Raw genomic sequence first — 25,990 nt, forward strand, 5'->3', positions numbered from 1 at the left:
TTTTCTACATTCTAGAACAATACTGGAGATTCCAGAACTATGAAATAACACACAAGGACTTAAGTAATCCATATGTAATGACAACAAAAAACAGTCAGTTGTTATTTTAAGACACGAAGGTCAGGTGTTCTGGAATAGTTCTTGCAAGAACAGTACTATCAAGTGCATTTGCAAAACCCATCAAGCTCTGTGATGAAACTGGCTCACATGAAGACCATCCCAGTAAAGCAAGACCAAAACTTACCTCTGCTGCAGAGGAGAAGTTCATTTAGAGTTACCAGCCTCAGAAATCACCAATTAACAGCACCTCAAGTTAGAGGCGTTATGAAGACTTTACAGAGCATCAGTAGCAGACATATCTCAATATCAACTGTTCAAAGGACATTATTGTGTATTTCAGCTGCCTTCAGCATTGTTTTACAATGTAGAAAGAAATAAACATCAGGAAAGACCATGGAATTAGAAGATTTGTCCAAACTTTTGACTGGTAGTGTATCTTTTCCCATTTTTTTTATTTTCCTTGTTTATTTTATTAATTAACATTTTTTAAATTGTTAACAAAATATTTTATTAATTATTTTTTAATTATTATTTTTATTATTCTATTTTTAGTATTATTTGTTAAAATATTAAATCTATAAATTTTATTTTTTTTATTTCATTCATATATTTATTTTATTTTTTTATATATATTCTTTTAAAACTTAAATAGGAAGCTAGAAATTTTATTTATTAATGCAGAATCTTATTACATTATTTCAAAATCTTACTTATTTATTTTTTCCTGTTAATGTATTTTATTTTACTTGATTATTATTTTTTAAACTATTGTTTTTATTTTATTTTTTAGTATTTATTTTCTTAAAATATACTGTTTCTATTCTATTGTTTTTAATGTATTGTGTTTTTTATTTGATTTTGATTTAATTCTATTTTATTTTACTTATATAATATACTTATATAATTTGTTAATTGATTGATTGCAATATTTTTTTGAAATATTGTTTCAAATTGTAGTGCAGAAAATAGTGCAGAATTGTAAATATTGTAAAAAAAATTGTAAATATATATATATATATATATATATATATATATATATATATATATATATATATATATATATATATAGTATTTTTTTGATATAGTATTTATTTTGAATATTATTATTATTATTTGAAATATGATTCTTAAATTTAAATAGGGAGCTAAAAATAGTGCAATATTTTTATTTCATTTCATTTTATTTTATTTTATTTTATTTTATTTAAATAATATATACATATAGAAAAATAATAAATATTCAGCATGCTCTCAGACTTGCTCTCAGGCTCACTGTGTATATTTCTATTTTTATCTGTGAGTGTGTTTTATTATGTAATCTAATGGTTTATATAAATAACACGTGAATAAATAATAGATTTGAGATCATTTACTGCGAGAAAGGGGAAGAGAAGACGCTCTTAAAGTCCGTGTAAATATTTGAAACGTTCTGCTTTTCGCTGATGATGTGGTCAGTAAGGGAATGTGTAATGAAGATTGTTGTACTAAATGAGATAGTAGCCAGACTTTTGGACCTCAGTGTAGAATAATAGGGAAGAAAAACATTCATCAGTTAACGAAGAAAAAGGAGGAATAAACCACTTCATTAACCTTCAGCTGATTTACTACAAATCAATGTCTCTGCTCTGGAAAGGTTAGAGGATAAAGCGATGACATTTTCACTCTGGATTTCTACTGAATAGAGCTGTGTGTGTGTGTGTGTGTGTGTGTGTGTGTGTGTGTCTGAGATGGAGAAAAGACCTTTATTTTAACTTTCCTGGAAAGAAGGAAAACTATATGCAGCCTATTTATAAAGTGTGTGTGTGTGTGTGTGTTTATTTATAGTGAGGGGCTGAAACCAAATACAGGAATGCCCTTGTGCTGTAAGAGGAACTGGACACACACACACACACACACGTGTTCATCAGGTTCATCACACACTGCTATTTCTACAACGTAATCTCAACACAAATTAACACTAAATCCACACATCAACAATTCCACAGTCTAACTTCAGGAGGTGGAGCCTGGGTGGGCGGAGTCGCTCCAAACAGCAACATCCACCTGAATAACAGATACATACCATCATCACTGAAGAGATGAGAGAGAGACAAATGGGCAGAGGTAGACAGAGAGAGACAAGAGGGAGAGAGAGAGGCAGGCATGGAAATAGAGACAGATAGAGAGAGAGAGAGAGAGAGAGAGAGAGAGGCAGTGAAAGAGAGACAGACAGACAGACAGACATATAGATAGATAGATAGATAGATAGATAGATAGATAGATAGATAGATAGATAGATAGATAGATAGATAGATAGATAGATAGATAGATAGATAGATAGATAGATAGATAGGGGACAGACAACCAGATAGTGGGAGAGACAGACAGACAAGCAGACAGACACAGATAGAGAGACAGGGGAGAAAGAGAGACAAGAGGGTGAGACAAGCAGGAGAGAGAGGCAGACAGACAGATAGTGAGAGACAGACAGAGGGAGAGAGAGAAGGTATGAGAGAGAGATGAACACATCCTCCCTATAAGATTTCTGTGTAGCTCTAATGGTATGTGTGTGTGTGTGTGTGTGTGTGTGTGTGTGTGATGATGCTGCAGTCTGGTCTGTAACTCTATACATTTCAGCTGAAAGTCAGATGATTTCTTATGAGCAGCGATGGAGACGCCGTTTCTGTTCAATAATCACGCAGAGATCATTCACATGAATCTTTTTGACACAGTGATCTGATTCACTGAGTCAGAGTCATTCAGTCATTCGACTCTCAACTCATCTGAATTACTTTAGCACCAAATAAGACTAGAGCAAAAGTAATGGCACCCTATAAAAGCAGAGGAGGAGTTAGAGTGTGTTAGCTGCAGTGGCCGAGCTGTGTTACTGGAAAAAAAAACTAGCTCTCTGATCCCGATAGAAAGAATTCAGTGTTTTAATTTCCCATGTGGTGATGATGATAATGATGTGTGTGTGTGTGTGTGTATGTGTGTGTGTGTGTGTGTGTGCGTGTGTGTCAGCTCTGTTACTTCAAACCTCGGTGTAGATTTTCATCTTGACGTCTACTGTGTGTCAGATAAAATTAGTTTTCGAGAGCCCAGGGTGTGTGTATGTGTGTGTGTGTGTGTGTAACTTAGCACAGCTACAGTAGGTCATCACACTGTGGCTCATCATAGATGATGTACCAAGACATTCCTGTATCATTAATTTATTGTGTGTGTGTGTGTGTGTGTGTGCATGTGTAGCTCCACGGTGTGATGCGAGTGGTGTTGGAGCCACTGATGGGGAAAATGCCGCTGGTCGGTGCCTTCTCTCTCTTCTTCCTCAAGAAACCGGTGAGTTTTTGATGTTTTTTTTTTTATTTGTTTTATTGTGTTCTTTAATAAACAAACAAACAAACAAACACTACTGCTGCTGCGACTGCTATTAATAATTATAATAATAATGATAATGATTGCTATGTAGAATTGTACAGAACCCCGCCAATCAAAACCAACTCAGATATCAAACTATAGCGTTACCATAGCAACCACCATGGATTCATTACCAGTTGACTACCGTAGACGAATTGCTAATTAGTGATCTAGCTAGCTTAGCATGCAGGTTCATAGAAGGTGAAGGTTTCTGTGTTTCATTTCAGTCTACAATTTTGTGCTTGAGTTATGTTTAATGACATCACAGAATAAGCTGATTTGTAGCTCCGCCCCCAGAAGAAGAGGAGAGCAGGGTATGAGTGTGTGTGTGTGTGTGTGTGTGTGTGAGAGAGAGAGAGAGAGAGAGAGAGAGAGAGAAAGAGATAGTGCGTGTGATGTTCTGGATGATTAAACCCACTGTGTTGCTCTAACAGTTTATTTGCTCATTATTTGATTGAGAGAAAAACAAGCCAATTTTAAATATGCAAATGAGATGCAAATGAATAATAAATAAGCGAATTGGATAAAAAGAACAGAGCAGATAAGAAGACGGACGATGTGAGAGAAAGACATAAACACGGAAAGTGAGATAGATGTGGAGATCTGAGTGTGTGTGTGTGTTGTGTGTGTGTGTGTGTGTGTATAAGATGCTGCAGTCAGGTTTCCGCAGCAGCAGCACGTCCTTGTATGCTATTACACCATATCGATGTGTGTGTGTGTGTATGTGTGTGTGTGTTTTATTGCATTTGAATCAGCATTTAAACTGCATATCTAACAAGTCATTATGTGTAAATCACACATTTTGTCTCATTACACACACACACACACACACACACACACACTTTCTGCACGTTAAGCTTTTCTCCTTCAGCTTCTCTTAACAAAGCATCTCCTGTTTCAGCTCCTGGACGTGGGTTGGGCCGGACTCACCAACATCCTGGACATTCCTGGACTTAAGTAAGTCTTGGTGCAGATGTTTCAGCTAACTAGCGAGCTACACAACTGCAACTCTAAAAGCTAGCTTAATCACTTGAGCTACTTTAAATTAACTAGCTGGGATTACTTAGCTTTACAGTTTTTACCACTTGCTAGTTAATACTAGTTAGGTAGATGACTAGCTAGATTAGCCATGTGTGCCTTGCTTACTAGCATTTGTTAGCTAGATGATTCATTTCCAACTCACAAGGTACTTATAATTAATGTTGAATTGAGCAATTAGCTATATATTTATCTGTATCTGTATCTAGATTAGTCATTTGTAACCTGGTTCCTAGCATTAGTTAGATCCCTAGCCAGCTAGATTCTGAGACTCTACTAGCTCCCTTTAAATACTAGCTGCATTAGTCTTTTAACTTCTAGCTATGATTAATTAGCTATACAGCTATGTATCTTGCTGTCGAGTTAGCTACATAAGTTATTTGTAACTTGGCTACTAGTATTAGTTTGATATCTGGCTAGCTGTATTATAGCAGCTTGCTAGATTCCATTAACAAATTAGCTGTATTTTAGCTATTGCTAATTAGCAATACAGCTAGCTCCAATCATTTTTTGTAACTTGCTACTTAACTTTGGTTAGAAAGATAGCTAGGTACTGTATATTAGTCATTTGTAGCCTGCCAGCTACCATCAATTAGCTAGACAGCTGGCTAAAGTAGTAATTTATTTCTTGCTAGCTCACTGCCTCATCACTACGAAAGCTAACTTTTTAAAAAAACAGTTAACAAAGTGTACATTTTAATCACAAAAAAAAACACAACACAGTGATGTCATGTTTCAGGTTGTGTGTTTAATGGGACAGTAACACAGCTGGCACACAGCTGGAGGAGGAGATAATGAGGGTTCCCTGCATCTGGCTTAAAATTTTCTCTCCTGTGTAACAGAGCTGTTTCTGCTCTACTGGTTCTGTCTCTTAAATTAGCAAAGTAACATCTTAAGGGTTCCTATTACAATCAATGTTAAGAAAGCATTAGCATGCTAAATTTGAGCTATTATAGCAGGCTAATTTACAGTTTGTATGAGACGAATTAGCGAGTGTAGCTAATATCTGACTTACAAAACATAACCTGAGTCACTATTCACTCAGATTTACAAAGCTACTGAGCCTAGCATAGCATTTTAGATGTTAGCCTGGTGTCTGGTTTGCAGTTAGCAAGATAGCAGTTTACATAACATCACGACTGCTAGCTTTAGATTAAAGATAGCACTATATCTGATGCTGAGAATAAACAGACACCTGAGGAAAATGGCTCATATTGTTGTAAGGCATCTGACTAGCCAAATGCTAGCATTTGGGGTTTTTTTTCCACTGGATTTACCTCAGGAATTAGCAATTAAGCTCTTTATGACACAAGTGCCCTTGAATGAAGCGATAAAACCGGCTAGCGTGGGTTTCCAGCTGATTAGCATCCCATTAACACATTATCTTTTGATGCTAATTGCTCATATGACTCAGCGTAAAATGAAGGTTCTTACAGTTTCAGGCGTTAAATAGTCATTTCTGTCACATTAGAGCTTTTTTGTTCCACATTCCTGTGGGGAGTTACAGCGAGGACAGACGAAACTGACGGCGTTCCGAGCAAGCGGGAAAGGTTCACGAAAGGTGAAGAAAGTCAATTTTCTGGCTTTATTGTGTTCTTCAATGCAGCGTTGGATGAATACCAAAGAGGGAGGAAATGACAACATGGAAATATTCACACTGATTCTAGGACGAACATGAAAGGCATGAAGCGAGCGGATGTTATGGAAATGGCGGATGTTTAAACACCACCTGACTTTAAGCTCCGCCCACTCACACATATAGATAACAAACTGATGATACATATAAGCTTATCAGGATTTAGCTAAACAATAAAAACAATCAATTTTTACCAACAACTACAATCATTTCTTTACTAAACAGTGACATGTCATGCTTTCTCACGCTTTTTATTCGTTTTATCTTGCGGAACGTCCAGGAAACAAGTTACTTCCTGTCCTCAGTTACGTTATAACAGTCCTTCCTTAGTTTATCTACTGTTACTATAGTAACCGCACTATAGAAACATGCTGTAAAGTCATCAACAGCTTCTGACCTTCTGACCAATCAGAATCCAGAATTCGACAGGGGTGTAAAATATATATCATATAAGACATATAAAATATATGTACGTTAAAATATATTGTGTTTATATACAATAATATACGTAAATGTTTAATTATAAAAAATATTATTTACAAAAATAAATAAATGAATAATTAAACAAATACACAAAAATAACTGTACATGTACAAATATAAAAATATATAAAAATAACAAAAATAAACCAAAATGTAATCAATTAATAACTAAATACTAAATAAATAATAATAAAGCTAATGGAAGCAGTGTGTGTGGAGCCGCGAGACTCAGTTTAAGTGTGTGATTGTTGTTATCCGTGTACTCAGTCAAGTGTGTTAACCGTGAGCAGCTGCAGTGTGAGGTTGTAAAAGTAATGGCTCCCTCAGGGAGATGTCGAGCACGGTGTAATGGCAGTGGCCAGATAACAGATTGATTTAGACTCACTTGAACTTTTTGTTCTTATGGACTTATGGGATGTTTTCAATCAGTGTAAAGAAACGAATGATGTTCTGTCTGTGGGACTCTGTTGGCTTTCAGTGTGTTTTAGACGTGTGTTTTTTCCTCTGTTGGAGAACCTTACACAGAATTTTACTGTTTGAAGATCACATTTGAGCTGCTTTTTAGATGAACAAGTACTTGTAGAACATCTCAGAGAGCAGAAATGGGTTTGAGATCAACGTTTACTTTGAAGATACAAACATTTCTGTGGAAATAAACAAACGTTTTTGTTTAATTTGAACTTTTTTATGAATATATCGCCCCTAGTAGGCTAGAGAATATACAGAAATCCTTCTGAAATGCTCCAACTTCTTAAAGTCCTGAATGTCCACTTACATATGAGCTTCATATTAACCTCCACTGTAGAGTGGAACATGACAAAGACACTCAATTATCACCATGGACACGACAAAAACACTCCATTTTTAGGGCCAATCAGTGATGGTTGTGTCAGGTGATTACACAGAGAGACATGCCCACTGGATCATGTAGACGTGTAGCAAATATTGGTGCATTTGTCTTTGTGTGTGTGTGTGTGTGTGTGATATTTGTGATATCTCCACACTAATTGCAGAGACAATAAAATCTTTTAAAGTCTCCGTAAGCACAAACACACTGCTGACCCACCGTGTGTAAAAATCAGTACAAATGCTTTAAGACTTAGGGCTGAGAGTGCTGACAAAACACACACACACACACTTGGAGACACAGCTGTGGGAGTCATCGCCTGTGATGTATATTATGGCACCTTCGGTCCATGTGGTGTTTAAAATCTATAAATTCTCCGATGCAGACATCTTAGACAATCATTGCAGTTTTTAATTATCCAGACACACAACGTCTCAACACTTTTACTGCTTCCTTTCTCACTCCACTTTGAGAGGAGGTTTATACATGCAGACGCAGGCTGTTTTTTTTTTCCTCCCCAATGGGGATATCTCTGTGTTTGTAAATTAAAGGAGCGAAATTAAGCAAAGAAGATTTACGAGGTCCCGAATGTGTGTGTTGAGTGTGTGTGTGTGTGTGATGAAGTCTGGTTCTGGATTCTCTGAAGCACTTTAAAACACCTCCACACCCAGAGTAAAACCTGGAATTTAATCAGTCATGACTCAGCTGAAACACGGCGATCAGGTAACAAGAACTGACCTCAGATCAGCCGTAAGAGGTCATGTGGTTATCTTTAGCCTGCAATCAGGGGAATATATTCATCATTAAACTTATTAGCTGAGACCAGAAAACAAAAAACAAGACAGGAACGTGATTATGAATGAAAACGTGAGTGAAAACATAGCTAAAGTGTAGCTTATTAATATCATTATGTAACTTTTAATTATGTAATTACATGATCACTAATGTTAGCATGTTGCTAATAATACACACACTGTCATGGTGGTGTCCATGTTTCTGAACTAAATTAATGTTGCATCCTAAACGAAGCAAAGGCATTGAACAGAATCGAGACTGGCTACTCTGTAACACGCTACAGAACACACTGCTGAGATCTGTTCTGAAACTCATCCCCATGCCACATCTCTACACTTTTTTTCATTTTAACCTTGACTGTGGTTGTGGTCATTTATTTATTTATATTTACATATTGACCTTTTCTATTTCTTTTTCAATCAGCAGACAAGATTTTGATTTTCCTCGTTCTCAAGATGCAGTCTGTAAAATTCCAGCACTCTACGTTTTATCCCCCTCCTGTTACTGAAGGTGTGCCTCAAGGCTTTGTGCTAGGTCCGATTTTGTTTTCTGTTAACACTGCTCTCAGTCCCTCATACGCTGATGATACAGTGTTTGTGCCTCTAAGATGACTTCAGCGGGTTTTGAGCGGCATGAAGCCATCATTAGACTCCTCTAAAGATGTTTCAACACTCTTTATTTCCTGTCTCGAATCCCTCTGCATGGAGGGGTCATTAGGTTTCGTTTGGTGTTATGTTGGAAAAACCGTGGTCAGGGGTTCACTTTGAGTTAAATTCCTGTAGAAAGCAGTTCATTTCCTGTCCCAACCAGCGAATCTGTTTACTTTAAAGTGGAGTTTGCTGCTTGGCAGGTGGCCAGTGTGTAAAATCGACTGTTCTTAGATAGATAGATAGATAGATAGATAGATAGATAGATAGATAGATAGATAGATAGATAGATAGATAGATAGATAGATACTTTATTCATCCCAGTGGGTTGAATAAACCACGCTTCCTAAATCAGCAACAATCAATGCTAGTCTCTAAGGCAAAAGAGTGGGGGCACTTACTTTTGGAAACAAAAAGTTTTGTGGGTTTTTTTTCTGGTGTAGTGTGCACTCTGCCGCCTGTCACCTATTGAGGGCACTAATCGCAGGGTGCAAATACGGGACACATTCCTGAGAGGTTCGGTAACATGACGTAGTCGGAGATCAGGAGCAGCTGGTGCGGAGACGTCACTTAGTTCTGAGCAGAGAAGACGAGTGACGGACAGTCCGGTGTGTGAGCTGATGCTTTTAGACAACTGTGGAGGACACACACACACACACACACACACACACACACATGGACACACACGTGGACACATATATAGCCATGCCAGCTCATGTGCAGAGTATAAAGTTTCTTTAAAGGTCGCAATATGTGTGTTTGTGTGTGTGTGTGTGTGTCTGCGTAACACCTCTGTACTCCATTATGGAGAGATTTATATGAGTGTTTACACCTTTTTACCTTCCCCCACCCCCCACCACCTCTCCATTATTCCATGCTCCTGGTCATAAATTAAGCTTGTCAGACGCTTTCCCAGGGCACACAGCCATTTCAGCCATTTGGAAATTAGTGTGTGTGTGTGTGTGAGGACTCACTATGCAAAGTTTTTACCTAATTATCTAAAATGTACACACAATACTGAGACCCAGTGTCCCTTAATTTGTTACCCCAAATGTAGTCTGTAAGCCAGGACATTACTAGTGTCTGAAGGTTGGTACTGAAGCTAACAGCTAACAGAAGCCGCCAGATTAGCATCATGTCAACTCTATGCAAACTGTGATGCTAAAAATGGTAGTGATGAACTTTGGTTACTTTCAGGACGAGTTGTTACCACTGTCGTAAGAGGAACTGGAAACAGCAAGTAAATATGGAAATATGGGAAACAAAGAGGATCAAATCCAAGTGAGTGGCCATAAGGGTCACAGTCAAGTGAGGACCGGAAGGGTCAAAATGAAATAAGGGGTCATACAGGTCAAGTGAGGGGCCATAAGGTTCAAATTCAAGTGAGTAAACAAGTGTCTTAATCAGATGAGCAGCCATAAGGGTCAAAATCAAGTTAGCAGCCATAAGAGCTACAATGAGGTGGGGGGGCCATAAGCTGTCAAAATCGAGGGAGGACCAAAAGGGTCAAAATCAAGTTAGCAGCCATAAGATCTATAATGAGGTGAGTGGCCATAAGGGTCAAAATCGAGCAAGCAGATATAAGAGCTTAAATCAGGTGAGCTACCCTAAGGATCAAAATGAGGTAGGTGAGGGGCCATAAGGGGCAGATCAGATGAGCAGCAAAAGGGTCAAAATCAGATGTGAGGTCAAAATGAGGTGAGGAGTCATGAGGGTCAAAATTGAGCAAGCAACCAAAAGAGCTAAATTAAGATGAAAGGCCATAAGGGTCAGATCATATGAGCAGCCAAAAAGGTCAAAATGAGGTGAGGAGATATAGAAGTCAAAATCAGCTGAGAGGCAATAAAGGTTAAAACCAGTTGAGTGGCCATAAAGGTCAAAATGAGGTTCGGAACCATAAGGTGACTTTGTGTTGTGTTTTTATTTTGGCAGCGGATTCTCAGACAGCCTGATCCAGGATGTTATCTCAAGCTACCTGGTGCTGCCGAACAGGATCACGGTGCCACTAGTGGGTGATGTAGAGCTGGAGCAGCTACGGTTCCCAATGCCTAAGGTACACACACACACACACTGGTCAGGAATCTTGAAGATATTTCTATGTCTGCATCCATGGTGTTAATGCTCTGTTGCCTGTGTGTGTGTGTTTACAGGGCATATTAAGGATCCACTTCCTGGAAGCACAAGATCTTGAGGGGAAGGACAAGTTGTTCGGTGGTCTGATCAAAGGCAAATCAGACCCGTACGGAGTCGTCCAGGTTGCTAATCAGATTTTTCAGAGCAAAACCATTAAAGAGTGTTTAAACCCCAAGTGGAATGAAGTGTTTGAGGTGAGTGTGTGTACTGAAGAATGGGACAGTGGCTCAATATTAATAGAAATATAATTTTACCTTTCATATAAACAATTGAGAGGAATATTTTATTAATTAATTAATTTATTTATTTATTTGTTATAGCAGTTGTCTTTGTCCTGCCCAGTGTTAGTACAGCCTGTGCAAATTTACATGGTGTGTGTGTGTGTTCAATGCTGAGTGATGTGTCATGTGGTGTGTTTAACTCACGTGGTGTGTAACACCAGGCCACGGTCTATGAACATTCTGGACAGCATCTAGAGATCGAGCTGTTTGACGAAGACCCAGACAAAGACGACTTCCTGGGCAGGTACTGCATCCTTGTTAGGGGTTTTGAGGTTGACCTTCGATGTTTTTTGCATTAATAAGTATTTTTTCTCTTTTTCTAGTCTAATGATTGATCTGACCAAGCTTCACAAGGAGCAAAAAGTTGAAGAGGTAATTATTGTCTGTCTTTCTTCCTGTCTCACTTCCTGCCTCTATTTTTATTTAGAAAACTGGTGTTGGTTTAAAGTCAGGAATTCTGTTGAGGTACAATGGTGCCAGTGTTGGACAAACTTCATTTTGTCTATTGGGTCAGATTTTCAGCCACATTTAAACCCAGTGTACCAAATTTGGGTCAACATTTACCATTCTGTTAGTCAACGTTCACCATTTTGTTGGTCAACATTCACCATTCTGCTGGGTCAGACGTTCACTGTTCTTTTGGGTCAGACATTCACTGTTCTGCTGGATCAGACATTCACCATTCTGTTGGATCAGATATTTACCATTCTGTTGGATCAGATATTTACCATTCTTTTGATTCAGAAGTTCACTATTCTGTTGGGTCAGACATGCACCATTCTGTTGGGTGAAACTTTGACTATTCTGTTGGGTCAGATTTCCACCATTCTTTTGGGTCAGATGTTTACCATTCTGTTGGGTCAAACCTTCACCATTCCGTTCTCCATTCTGCTGGATCAGACATTCACCATTCTGTCGAGTCTGATTTTCACCATTCTTTTGGGTGAAACTTTGACCATTCTGTTGGGTCAGACATTCACCATTCTGTTGGTCAATGTTCTCCATTCTGTTGGGTCAGACATTCACCATTCTGTTGGGTCAGACATTCACCATGCTGTTGGGTCAGACATTCACCATTCTGTTGGGTCAGACATTCACCATTCTGTTGGGTCAGACATTCACCATTCTGTTGGGTCAGATTTTTACCATTCTGTAGGGTCAGATGTTTACCATTCTGTTGGTCAAACCTTCACCTTTCCATTGGGTCAGACATTTTTCATTCTGTTAGATGTTGACCATTATGTGGGTCAAGGTACACCTTTCTATTGGCTCATTTTGTAACCTCCAGGACTCCCGCCCTATGCGGGGCTCAAACCCAGACGCCCGTGGTGTGTGTGCACACGCCAGCACATGGTGGAATGAGACCCATTCGCATGATTCAGCAAAGCGCTGCTTTAATTACATTTAAGACACGACATAGGGAAACAAACGTTACACGAGACATGGCGTAGTTAACAGAACAAAACAAAACCTAGATCTTATATATATATATATATATATATATATATATATATATATATATATATATATATATATATATATATATATATATATATATATATATATATATATATATATATATACCACTATGATATTATAGAGAATATACTAGCTACCAAATAGCCTGATACCTAGCTGATGCTCTAATTAGCATGCTAAGCATAGCCATAAACATAGATGAGCATATTTTGCTGTATTTTTATTAGACACTTTGAATTCCAGTGCTAACAAACACACTCTCTGCCACCAGGAATAATACAGTATTTAAAATATGCCTTGAGAATTTATAGGCTAGTTTCAACAAGGGAAGTTGTACTAACACTGTTGCTAGGCAACCATTCAAGCTAACAACTATATTATCTGCATTTGTACCAAAAGTGAGTGTGTGTGTGTAGTGGTTTGACCTAGAGGAAGTCTCCAGTGGAAAACTGCATCTGAGACTCGAGTGGCTTTCACTGCGGTCAGGGGCTGATAAACTGCAGCAGGTACACACACACACACGCACACACACACGCACACACACACACGTGCACATGCACACAAACACACACACTTTCTTTTCTTTCTATTTTTGTATCTTTTCTATTCATGATCTTTCTTTCTTTCTTTCTTTCTTTCTTTTATTACCTCATTGCTCTCTCTCTCTCTCTCTCTCTCAGGCATTGTGGAGTATCAGGACCAATGACAGCTTGTCTTCTGCACTGTTGATGGTTTACCTCGACTCTGCCCGGAACCTTCCGGTATGCAACCCACACACACACTCACACCACACACCACACACCACACACACACACACACTGCCATCAGGCTGTCACTGAAAATATTTCAGCAAATGTAAATGTATTTATTTAGTTTAACAGAAATAAAACAGAGCAGCATGTTCTGTTAGAGGACAATAACAAAGAGTCTTTATATATAACTGTATATATTAAACATTATATTCAACTGGTTTTGTCTCCTGGTGGTCCAGCGGCAGGATCCCGGGCTCTCGTTGCTGTGGCCTGGGTTTGATTCTTGGGCAGGGAACAACTCTCATTGTCGGTCCCAAGCCTGGATAAAATGGGAGGGTTGTGTCAGGAAGGGTATCCAGCATAAAAAAACTGTGCCAAATCAAAATATTCATACCAGATGATCCTCTGTGGTGACCCTAACAGGGTACAACTGAAAGAACAACAACAACAGTGAAAGGCTTTTGTTTCCAGCCTGTGATGATGTTGGAGGGTCAGAGTGCAAGGCTAGTTGTGATAGACCTTCCAAGGTGGCAGAGAAGGTTGAGAGTCTTGTTAAAGAGTCAAACAGTGGGAGCTTGGCAGTGCTTTGGAATTCCCTCGACCTTCTGACCAGTTACCCACTCATTTATCCCTATTAAGCAAGACAGAGTTGACTGTGGTGAGGAAAAACTCCCTGAGATGACATGAGGAGGAAGCCTTGAGAGATTCCACAGGGAAGCCATCCTCATCTGGATGACACTGAATAATGTGACTATAAATTATTAGGAAATTCATTGTGTTGACCTAATGACTTATGGAGACTTGAGTGCTCATATATAATCATATCAGTTGCAGTCCTAAGGCCATCTCTATGGATTCTCCAGGAAGTGGAACCACCCACAGTGATCTCATGTACCTCCAGGCTCCATGTGTCTCCATCCTCAGCTCTGCTTTATAGACCCACATTATAAACATCACCATGGTGGCAAGATGCACCTCAATGTGGACCGGAGATTATTTTGGGGTTAGTGGTGGCTCAACTGGTTAAGGCTCTGGGTTGGTTGAATAGAAGTTTGAGGTTCAAGCTTCAGTACCTAACATCTACTACTGTTGGGCCCCTGAGCAAGACCTGTAACCCTCTCTGCTCCAGGAGCATTGTATCATGACTGACCCTTTGCTCTGACTGCAACTTCCAAAACTGGCATATGTAAAGTTATGCTAAATTTACCAGCTACTACAATTCTTTGTCTATGCGATGCTTCCGTTTTACATATCCCTATGATTGAGCAGTTGCCATAGAAACGCTAACATATTAAACTGAGCGCATTAGCAGCATTGCCAGATCCGCTGTTCTAAAAACACCTTCTGACCAATCAGAACATAGCACTCAGCGCTACTGTATTACTGTTTTTTTCTGTGAAGAGCGTGTTTGAGGGCAGCTTCAGCTGTGGAAACCATCAAGGCAGGAGAGGGTCTGGTCTGGTGTTTTGTGAGGACTCGTCTTCACTCTGTAAATCAATACTCGTGAGTCTCACAGCTCTCCAGAGCTCTCAATTTAGCTAACAGCGTGATGGAAGTGAAGTAACAAACTTAGACATTAACAGAAGCTGAGGAGGTGTTTATTGGAAACGCATGAAGATAATACCGAAGTCTGCATGATCGGAATAATAATAATAACATTAATAATTATTAGGCTAATTTAAAAATAGCTAGGCTAATTTCTAATGCTAATGTTAATGCTAATTTCTCATCTCTGTTTGAAGCTACTTGACTTCAAAATGACACCATCAGTACAAAAATCTTTACAACAACGTTTGCTATCTACCTGTCATATCTTCTTATATAACCTCAAGCTATGCTAAGTTAGCCTGTAGCCTGCGCTCGACAAAGTAGCATTCCATAACATGGGGTTTTTATGCTAAACACCTGAAGCACCTGAGGAGAAAAAAAGAAGGAATTTAAAATGTAGACACTAAAAAAACGTTATGTTCCCACGCTAATATCTTTCTCCAAGAAGAGAATGTTCTTTCTGCATCATTTGTTTAACGCTGGGACAGTGTTATAAGTTACTTTTACTCCTTTCTCATTTATCTAGCAGCAAATTAGCAGTGGCTAGTTTCCAGAACCTAGCGTCTTCCTCTGCTGTTTTTTTTAGACTGCATTCAGCTGCCACGTTAATGAGATGTTTAGTTTCTATTTTGAATTTTACACCTGGAGATGAGAAGTAACAGGAATGCTGAAGTGCGACTGAATACTCTGTGTCCTTTACACTAGCTACAGCTCTGACACAAACAGCTAGCTCACATCACGTCAAACATCCTCACAGCTTTAACCTTCAGAAAGATTTTAAACAATTTAAAAAAAAGTAATAAAAACTTTATTTTCCGTCAAAGAGCGAGCAGCTCGAGTTCCACCCTGATGCTTCCAAACATCTGTACAGAAGCCTGCTGAAGGTACTGTACTTCTACAAGAGTATCATAATGTTAGCATCCACATCGCGACTTGTTCTTCATCAGCGTTACAGCCATGACTGCGGGAAATGATGCGCTGATGTTCTTCACTGCATGCTGAAATGTCTTTCGTTCTCATTTCCATTCAGGTTTCAGGATTGTTTGGTTTCAAATGTGTTTGTCAGCCAGTGTTGCTGTTTTACAATGCTCAGTAGCTTGTTAGCCTAGCACGTGTCTAAAAGTTTCCTGTTTCATTTCTTTGAATAACAAGAAATCGCCTGTTAATGCTAAAACTATTCAGCTAACTCGAAAAAAAAAATGAATCCATTGTGACTGGTTGTACTTAGCAAACTTCGATAACAGTACATGTGAATGAGGAACTTGACTTCTGGTAGTGAAATTAGCCTAGCTAGCTGTGCTTCACTTTGAATTTATCTAGCTGTTTTAAGAACAGAAAAATGTTACATTACTGCAGACTGTTTTTATAGGATTGTAGCCTTGATGGTTAATACGTAAGCACTACTACTAGCTACTAGCTTCTAGCTAGCACCCCAGGAATAACTAGCTCTTTCAATAAGAATGTAAGAAAAAATTCGATCAGCTTCTTAGAATCGTTACATGAGCTAGCCAAATCGTACTGAAGCAACAAAGTTTCAGCTAAATTTTAGTCAGAGGCTAACAGCAACATTAGCAAGCTAAGTATAGCATCAACATTATTAATACAGGTTTATAGTTAAAAGTGTGATCGTCACACATTCAGACTGAGAGTTATTTACAGCGTAGTTTTGCGTTTGGAAAACTGATCCCTGTGTAGCATTCAGCATGTCTTACTAGCATGACCAGACCTGCCTGCTTAACTCCACTGGGCTTCACCGAGTGTGTGTGTGTGTGTTGTAGTGTTTGGAACAGCATATACAACCAATGGGTATAAGGGGTTATAAACATTATGTCATAATTATTGGCACCCTAAATCCTTTTTTTTTTTCTCTTAAACAGTCGTCCAATATCAAACATCCTGTCATAAACCTTTTAAACAAGGGTGCCAAAAATTATGGAGCAGATTGTAAGTGGTTATGATGTTATTTCTTAGTAGTTGACATGACAGAAAAGGCATGAGTGGCTAGAAATCTAGCCACATTTAGGAAACGAATATAATTTGGCTTGTATTTGCATGCTGCAACCTGATTGGTTCTTCTATTTTATGATGCAACAATAACACTCGCCTGCAATTTGCTCCATATTAGCTTTGATTTTCCGTTGAGATTGTTTTTTCTTGAAGAAAATGAAACATGGCATGCAATCCATTTCCTGTTAAATGTGAAATATTTGACTTCATTGATCAGAATACTGTTATAACTGTTTTAAACATGCTTCTCATGTTACACTGTCACTGTAATGTGATCTTTATAAAGTAAGTGTTATTAACGAATATCTCATTTTGTAGTCTGGAAGGAAGGTGAACAGTGACCCGAGCCCTTACGTCCAGTTGACGGTTGGACAGAAGACGTACGAGAGCAAGGTCAGGATGAGAAATGTGGTCACTCACTACCTTTTTTCAAGTGCCTGTTAAATCAAAATCTCATGCCATCAAATGTGGGCGGAAAAATGATGCGGATAATTCCTGTTTTAATTCTGTATTCTATAATTTAACAGTAAACAGTAAAAGAAATTCCTGTTCCCAGATTAGAAAAACAAACCAAATTGAACCCAATGCATTTGATTGCAGTGTGTTATATTTACCCCAGAAAATATCTCAAGCTTTACATCTGTGGCATTTGGCAGATGCCCTTATCCAGAGTGACTTACATTTATCTCATTTATACATCTGAGCAACTGAGGGTTAAGGGCCTTGCTCAGCGGCCCAGCAGTGGCAGATTTATGGTCCTGGGGTTCTGGAACTCATGACCTTACAATCAATAATCCAACGCTTCACCACTGAGTAACCGGTTCGCTTCACTGATACTAATAGTCTATGCCAGACTATTATCAGCTTCATCAGCTTGCAAACCATAACCATGGGGCAGTGGTAGCTCAAGTGGAAAAGGCTCTGGCTTTGACCAGAAGATTGGGGTTCAAGCCCCAGCACCGTCAAGCTGCTGCCATTGGGCCCTTGAGCAAGGCCACCAACCCATTCTTCTTCAGGGGTGCTGTATCATGGCTGACCCTGTGCTCTGACCCCAACCCCCCAAGATGGGATAAGTGAAGAAAGAACTTCACTGTGCAGTAATGTATATGTGACAAAAAAAAGTCAAATTGATCAAATCAAGCACTTGAAAAATATTCTAGCAGTACTGAGCATTCTGTGAAACAAATCTGTCCACATTTCAGCGAGTAAACATGAATTATTGTGGATTTAACTATGGCCACACATTTCACACACACATTTATCCCAGTCATTTAGCTGAAGTCAGCTCTTTGACAAAGGAAAGAGTCTCAGTCTCACAGCCTTTCATTTTTTAGATTTATTCTGTCTGGTCTAATTAGTGAAGTGGTGGCTTTTTCAGAATAATGTTGATGCCAAAAAAAGAATGCTAAAAGAAGACTGTGTTTATTGACTGCTTCAAGTTTGACTTTTCTTCAACCACGGTGCTAGTCGAAAGTGTTAACCTGAAGGTAAATGTGGTCGGCATTTAGTCAAGTCAGTTTTATTGTAACAAGCGGAATCTGATACTAATCCGGGGCTCGGTGATGGGAATCACCTGCTTGTTAACAGCAGTTGCCTCTGCTTTAGAATTCCATGACAACAGTTGCAAGATTAGTCAAACTGGTGGTGAGAAACCTTACACACTTGAAAACATTCTGTCTTTGCTACATAGACAGAAACAGGACTGGGAGGCAGATGTATGTGCAGGCAGTCTATTTTAGAAGGCGTTGTCTTTTTTTCAGGTCCGCTATAAGACGTGTGAGCCAATATGGGAGGAAGCGTTTACCTTCCTGGTTCACAACCCACACACTCAGGAACTACAGGTGGAGGTATGACACAAGGTGAACCTTGTAGTCCAGTGATTAAAATTGCCCGAGAAGCTATGCCTTCTTTATCCAAACATTATGTAGTCTTAAATAAGCTGTACTACCCCAAGAGGCTATGCCTTCAGTAGCTAAACATGATGTACTGTATGTAGCTGGCTAAATATATGTGCAACAGATGAGAGCACCTTGTCATTGTTTTCAGGTTAAGGATGATAAGCACAAATGCATGTTAGGTAACATGCGAGTAGCATTAGCACATCTCCTGAAAGATGAGGACATGACTCTGGTGCAGCAGTTCCCCTTGAACAGCTCCGGGCCAAACAGCACACTCAAACTCAAGCTGGTGCTCAGGGTGAGTGTGTGTGTGTGTGTGTATGTGTATGTGTATGTGTATGTGTGTGTGTGTATGTGTGTGCGTGCTTTAAAATATAATCCATGAAACTTACTCTCTGGTGATTCTGAAAGACCTGTGTGTGTGTGTGTGTGTGTGTGTTGTGTTCACAGATTCTTTGCCTTGAAAAAGAGACTACATCGGGTCAACCATCTTTAGTCCAAGTCTGTCACGCCAGCCAGATTGTAGCGATGTCACAAACAAGCACCACCACTGCACACTCCACCCCTACCACACACTCCAGTTCCACCACACACTCCACCCCCACCACTCAAACAACCCCCTGCAACTCTTCTGCCCCCACTGGGGTCACTCTACGTGGTAAGAGAGGCTCGGAGGGCTCACCGGTGAGCCTGGCTCATACTGAAATGCAAAGAGACTCGCCACGAAGGGATTCAACACGCAGGGACTCATCACGCAGAGACTCAACACAGAGAGAATCAACACACAGAGACTCAACACAAAGTCTGGCATCGGATGTTTCACTACCCTCCGCTGCCCTGGAGTTAAAACACAGACTGGAACAGCTGCAGAAGTAGGCACGCACATTCACACACTTCTTTATTTCTATAATGATCAATGAAATGCAGACATTCTATGGTGCAGGTTTGTTCCTGACCTAGTGACCATGTCAACCATACTAGAACCATTCGACTATTAGACCACATTGCACATGTTGTTGCTGGCAAAAGTAGAAAAGACGACCAAGTTGCCCATGTGGTAGCTACCTCTTATTTTCACGTGATGCCATAACACATCAACAATCAGTGGCCAGTTTGTTTAATCGCTGTCTCCACCAGTTTTGTAGGCCTTGAACAGAGTGTCCTAGACTGGACAAACTACTGATCTTTGGCTTGTTCAGGTGTACACAGTGTGTGGAATCTTAAAAATAAAGGGAAGCAACAATTTTCTGTCAAAGCTTGGGTAAGGTTGTAGCACAACCCCAGGTTTTCAAGGTATCAAGAAAAGAGAACAGAATGAAGGATCATCCATATTTAATGTAGGTCCAATTGCCAAATAAGCTGCTCTCAATACAGTGGACCTCAAGGGCATCTTTTAATATGTAGGAGATCTCAAGAAAAGCCTGTAGGGATCTCTGGGAACTAATATTCCTTCAAGCACCTTTCATTTAGCAGCTAATTAGATAATGTGGCCCAGTAGACCTGATATACAGTTCTGCATTGCTGCTAGTTACAGTATGTCTGAAGCATATATTTTAAGTGTGTTGATTTCTTTGGCTTGATCAAATAGACACTGCAGATGCCTTCATTTTGCTATTATAGAACCATTAAATTTGGCTGTTGTTCTTGGTACCATGGTACCCCTGAGCTGCAGGCTGCTTGGCAGAGACCTATTTGAAATCATCCTTGGAGTGTGCTTGAGAAGCAATGCGGAAGCATGATTCATGAACCACAGATTTGGGGAAGATGATAGCTGTTTAGACAAACTTTGTTTAGGGTTGCCTTGATCAGGGGCATGTATGACAAAATATTAGGAATCCCTTAGCTACAGTGGATAGGACAGTGGTAGCTCAAGTAGTTAAGGTTGTTGATTGGAAGATCAGGGTTCAAGCCCCAGCACCACTAAGCTGCCACCATTGGTCCCTTAAGTCAGGCCCCCAACCTCCCCTGCTCCCCAGCTGCATGATGGCTGACCCTGCACTCTGACCCCTACCCTCTAGGGATGGGATATGTGAAGAAAGAGTTTCACTTTGCAGTAATGTATATGTGACAAATAAAGAGAACTTAACTTATATCTCTACACCAGGAGGCAATGAAATGCTCAAGGTTACAGAAAAAGTTGTGTGTGAGCTTGGTTGAATTTTACATTGTCACTTTATTGCATCAGGATTGACATCTCATTTCCTGGTATATTCTAGATATAAAATCAGCAGCACTGTCCTGGTTACTTGAGAGATGTCCTGCGCATAGGTATGCAAACCTTGTGAAGCAACTGAAACAAGTGAGGATATCTTGCTGCATCCTGATATTTTTGAGACAGTGATGTTGAAGTGCTCCGTTTACCGTTATGCTGACCAGACATTCTGAGAAGACTAATGCTGACAGACAGCATTCCAGTCAAGGGGTGAGGCAAGGGTTCTCATTACCTCATGTCGGGATGGGGTTCGGATTAAATCACTTTTGACACAAAATACCTTGATGTACAGGCTAGAGATGTGCTTTAATGCCATCTTTGTGTGAGATCAGCCTGGTGTTAAATATACGGAGCAGATGTCCAGAACATTCTGAGCTGTAAGTAATTCAGTTCTTCAAACAATAATTAGTTCAAAGAAATTTCTTGAACATGTTTCTCTGGTTTATTGCAGGTTTTAGCGAGCATCCCAAAATCCCAAAACATCAAATCATGAAGGTTATGTTCAAGAAGGCCAAATGGTAAGGGGCTCCCAAGTAATAGGGCTTGCCCTATCCGGAGATCAGGAGGTCCCTGTTGTTGCCACAGCCATGTGTGGCCTCAAGTCCAGGAGAACATAATTAGCTATGCTTTCAGCAAGGAGGTTTGGCATACTCTCTCTCCCCTGTCAATCAAGCGACACTAGCCAATCATGGATGTCTGTGACTGGTAGATAGTGCTTATGTCACCCCCTGATGTTGCAAGAGCAGCAGTTTGAAAAGATGCTGTCAGCTAACTTCACGTGCCACATGTCTTCACCCTCACTGGTTGGTAGCTGTCATGTGATAAGGGAGAGATGCCTGATGGGTAGAAATCAGTCGTGAAAAGCATATTAAAGCTTTAATACTTGATAAGGTAGTTAGTAATAACCAGACTCAAACATTGCAATGGCAAGACTTCGCCATGAATGCATCATAATGAGGAAGTGAAGGAAGTTGCACTCAAGCTTGTACTAGTATTCCAGTGACCGCAATCTGCCTGGGAGGGAAAATGTCCTGTGCTCTCGTTTATAAAGCTAGAGAGAGAGAGGTACAAATAAATGAATATAAACACCTGATCTCTGTCTATGGAAAATCCCGATTAAAAATGCTTCCTCAGCTACAGCAGAAATCCTGAGCAGCTCCTCTTTAACAATCCACTCCATCATTCTTCTCGTCAGATTCTCCTGCTGGCAACCGTCCAAATCTGACCAATTTATAATCCTGACATAGCCTTCTACTCAGAAAAATGACCGATCTGTTTTATTTTCTGCTGACATGTGGACTTTTTGCTGACACGTGTGCATCCACACCACAAAGCCTCAGGTTGGGGGTGGAGTCTGGGTGTGATACGCCTGACCTTGGCCTACAGAATGTGTTGATGTGTGATGAAGAGTTTACTCTGAAACACAGCGACGTTTGTAATCGTTTCAACTCTCTTGCTTTCTGTCTCTCATTCTGTCTTTCCCTCATGTCTTCTCTTGTCTCTCTCTTTCTATCTCTCTCTCTTTTTGTGTGTCGCATTCACGTTGTCTCTCCCTCACACTCTGTGTTTCTCTCTGTTTTTCTTTATCCCTCCACCGCTCTGTCTCTGTCTTTCTGTCCATCTCCATCGTTCTGTCTCTCTCATTCTCTCTATTTCTGTTTTTCTCTCTCTTCTTTTACCTGTCTCACTCTGTCTCTCTCTATCTCCATCTCTTTTTTCCTTTCTTTCTTTCTTTCTTTCTTTCTTTCTTTCTTTCTTTCTTTCTTTCTTTCTTTCTCTCTCTCTCTCTCTCTCTCTCTCTCTCTCTCTGGTTTCTGCAGTGGTTCTACACAGTATCCTCTGGGGGAGGTGCAGCTCACTATCAGACACAGTTCTCAAAGAAACAAGATTATTGTTGTGGTACATGCTTGCCGGTGAGAAAACACACACACACACACACACACAGAGAGAGTGTATTTGATCTGTGTTTATGAAAAAGTCAGAGAAAGTTCAATGCAGCACATTTCATCTCCCACACAGCAGATCATTAAGAACTCCAAAACTCTGTTACCATGGAAACATATATAAATGATGGTGTCTCCATGGTAACAGGATACCAGCCCTTTATAAGCTGACTTCTTGCTTCTTACCAGCTTTACGTCTTACTGTTACAAAGCGCTGACACTGGAGACTCCTTCCGTAAATAAATAAATCTATGATATTGTAGAAATCTGATCTCTCTGGGGAAAGACACCTCGGACCCTTACATCCGTGTCTACCTACTGCCCGATAAGAGCCGGAGCGGCCGAAGGAAAACCAGCACCGTGAGAAAGAACCTCAACCCAATCTATGACCAGTCGTAAGAAAACACACACACAAAACAGAATTCTATATTAGTGTATCTAAATATTATTAGTAAGAATCTGTGTGTGCGTATGTGTGTGTGTGTGTGTGTAGTTTTGAGTTCAATGTGTCCGCAGTGGAGCTGCACAGGAGGACACTGGATGTAGCAGTGAAGAACGCAGGGGGACTGCTGTCCAAAAATAAAGGCCTGCTGGGCAAGGTATATACACACACACACACACACACACACACACACACACATTTTTAGTTGTAAACAACAGTGTTCCAGTCAAACCTGTCCAGAATTCATATCCTTGTGGGGACATCTGAAATTTTGTCTGAACAGAGAGATCACACACACACACACACACACACACACACGCCAACCCCTATCCCTCAACCTTTATCACCAAACCCTATCTTCTAACCCAAAACCCCTATCATTTAACTTCTAAACCCTATCCCCTATTCTCTAAACCCTAACCCCTAAACCATATCTCCTGTCCCCTAACCCCTATTCTTTAACCCCCTTACCCCTATTTCATATTCTCTAACCCCTACCCCCTAACCCCCATCTTTTAACCCTTAACCTCTATCCCCTAAACCCTATCTTCTAACCCATAACCCCTATCTTTTAACTACTAAACCCTGTCCCCTATTCCCTAACCCCAATCTTCCATCCTCTAACCCCATCCCCTAATTCCATTCCCATCCTCTAAACACTATCCTTAAACCCCTACCTTCTACCCCCATCCCCTAACCCCATACTTTACCCCTAACCTCTATCGTCTAAACACTATCCCCTAACCCATATCCCCTCACCTCTAACCCTTGACCCCTAAACCTTATGCCTTTTTATTTGATTTGATGAAGGTCTCACTTTGTTGTAGGTTCTTGTGGATTTGGGAAGTGAAGAGATTTCTAAAGGATGGACACGATGGTGAGAAATTCACACACACACACACACACACATTATATATATATATATATATATATATTCACTTACAGTATATAATATACTAATATTACAGCAGAGGAAAATATTAAAGTGTGTGGTCTTACAACAATACACTAAACTTTATTCTCTCTCTCTCTCTGTCTCTCTCTCTCTCTCCCTGACTCTCTCTCTTTCTCTCTCTCTCCCTGTCTCTCTCTCTCTCTCCCCCCCCCTGTCTCCCTCTCTCTCTCTCTCTCTCTCCCTGTCTCTCTCTCTCTCTCTCAGGTATGATCTGAGTGCAGATGGATCGTAGCAGACTGATGGTGTGATAGCAGGATTTAAAAAAACTGTGAACGTCAACGAAACCAGGCTAATGAAACCAGGCTGCTTCTGCTGGGACTCTACACACACACACACACACACACACACACATTTATATATAGATAGGAATGACAGCGTGTGTGTGTGTGTGTGTGTGTGTACCAGTGACACACACAGTCACGGCTTTCTCTTACAGTCACTGACATTATTTCTAGTCCATTTGAATAGATATTCTCTTTGTCACACTCTATCTACACACATCTACACACATCTATACACTACGCACATCTACACACATCTAAACAATTTATACACACATCAACACACACCAACACACTCTATACACACACACGCTACACTCACATACAGTATACACACATCAACACATTTCTTCGTACATCTACACACACGTACATACATCTACACACTCTATATACACACACACACACACTCTACACACAGTATGCACATCTACATGCTCTACACACACAAAATATACACACACTCTACACACACGCACAGTATATATACACCCTCTACACAGACACACACACACACACACATTTACACACACCTACACACTCCATACACACAAACTCTACACACACACACACACAGTATATATACACACTCTACACACACACACACACAGTATATATACACACTCTACACACATTTACACACACCTACACACTCCATACACACACATTTACATTCACCAGCTGTTGACATGCTGCTAATAATAAAATCATGTGTGTATGTGTGTGTGTGTGTTTGTGTGTATGGAGTGTGTAGGTGTGTACACACAACACACACAACACTGCTGGCCAAAGACGAGAGCATTACACACCAGAAAAGGACTGCAAGGCTGTACATATCCTGGATCTTTTAAATGATTGTGGATTTTTTCTTCGGGGGGGTTTTGGGAATTCTGCTGTGTTTTTATTATTATTATTATTATTATTATTATTATTATTATTATTATTATTATTATTATTAAAAAGATGGCTCTACCTGACCACAACACTCCTGTATATGACCTCAAAGAGCTTGTGATGAAGGAAAAAGTTTTTATTTTTTTGTGTTACATTAAAGTTATGACTGCATTCTGAAGGAATTAAAAATAAATAAATAAATATATAAAAATGATATTTATTTAAGTTAAAAGCAGGGATTTGACAAAGATTTGTTTTTGTTTGTTT

General features: G+C 39.7%; 1 protein-coding gene across 1 annotated transcript in view; it reads left to right on the forward strand.

The window, feature by feature from the left end:
• The window catches only part of esyt2b (extended synaptotagmin-like protein 2b), a 37,247-nt gene extending 11,257 nt beyond the window's left edge, over positions 1 to 25,990 (forward strand). The window contains exons 6-23 of the mRNA XM_058395653.1: positions 3,286 to 3,375; positions 4,355 to 4,410; positions 10,831 to 10,951; positions 11,049 to 11,225; positions 11,474 to 11,556; positions 11,636 to 11,684; positions 13,208 to 13,297; positions 13,472 to 13,552; positions 14,945 to 15,046; positions 17,417 to 17,491; positions 18,859 to 18,945; positions 19,145 to 19,294; positions 19,447 to 19,868; positions 23,029 to 23,121; positions 23,415 to 23,546; positions 23,645 to 23,750; positions 24,421 to 24,470; positions 24,753 to 25,990. Of these exons, the coding sequence (XP_058251636.1) occupies positions 3,286 to 3,375; positions 4,355 to 4,410; positions 10,831 to 10,951; positions 11,049 to 11,225; positions 11,474 to 11,556; positions 11,636 to 11,684; positions 13,208 to 13,297; positions 13,472 to 13,552; positions 14,945 to 15,046; positions 17,417 to 17,491; positions 18,859 to 18,945; positions 19,145 to 19,294; positions 19,447 to 19,868; positions 23,029 to 23,121; positions 23,415 to 23,546; positions 23,645 to 23,750; positions 24,421 to 24,470; positions 24,753 to 24,780 (1,992 nt within the window). The 3' untranslated portion in view covers positions 24,781 to 25,990. The remainder of the gene's footprint in view (positions 1 to 3,285; positions 3,376 to 4,354; positions 4,411 to 10,830; positions 10,952 to 11,048; positions 11,226 to 11,473; positions 11,557 to 11,635; positions 11,685 to 13,207; positions 13,298 to 13,471; positions 13,553 to 14,944; positions 15,047 to 17,416; positions 17,492 to 18,858; positions 18,946 to 19,144; positions 19,295 to 19,446; positions 19,869 to 23,028; positions 23,122 to 23,414; positions 23,547 to 23,644; positions 23,751 to 24,420; positions 24,471 to 24,752) is intronic.

This window comes from Hemibagrus wyckioides, linkage group LG07 (genome assembly GCF_019097595.1).
Source record: "Hemibagrus wyckioides isolate EC202008001 linkage group LG07, SWU_Hwy_1.0, whole genome shotgun sequence".
NCBI classification, from domain to species: domain Eukaryota; kingdom Metazoa; phylum Chordata; class Actinopteri; order Siluriformes; family Bagridae; genus Hemibagrus; species Hemibagrus wyckioides.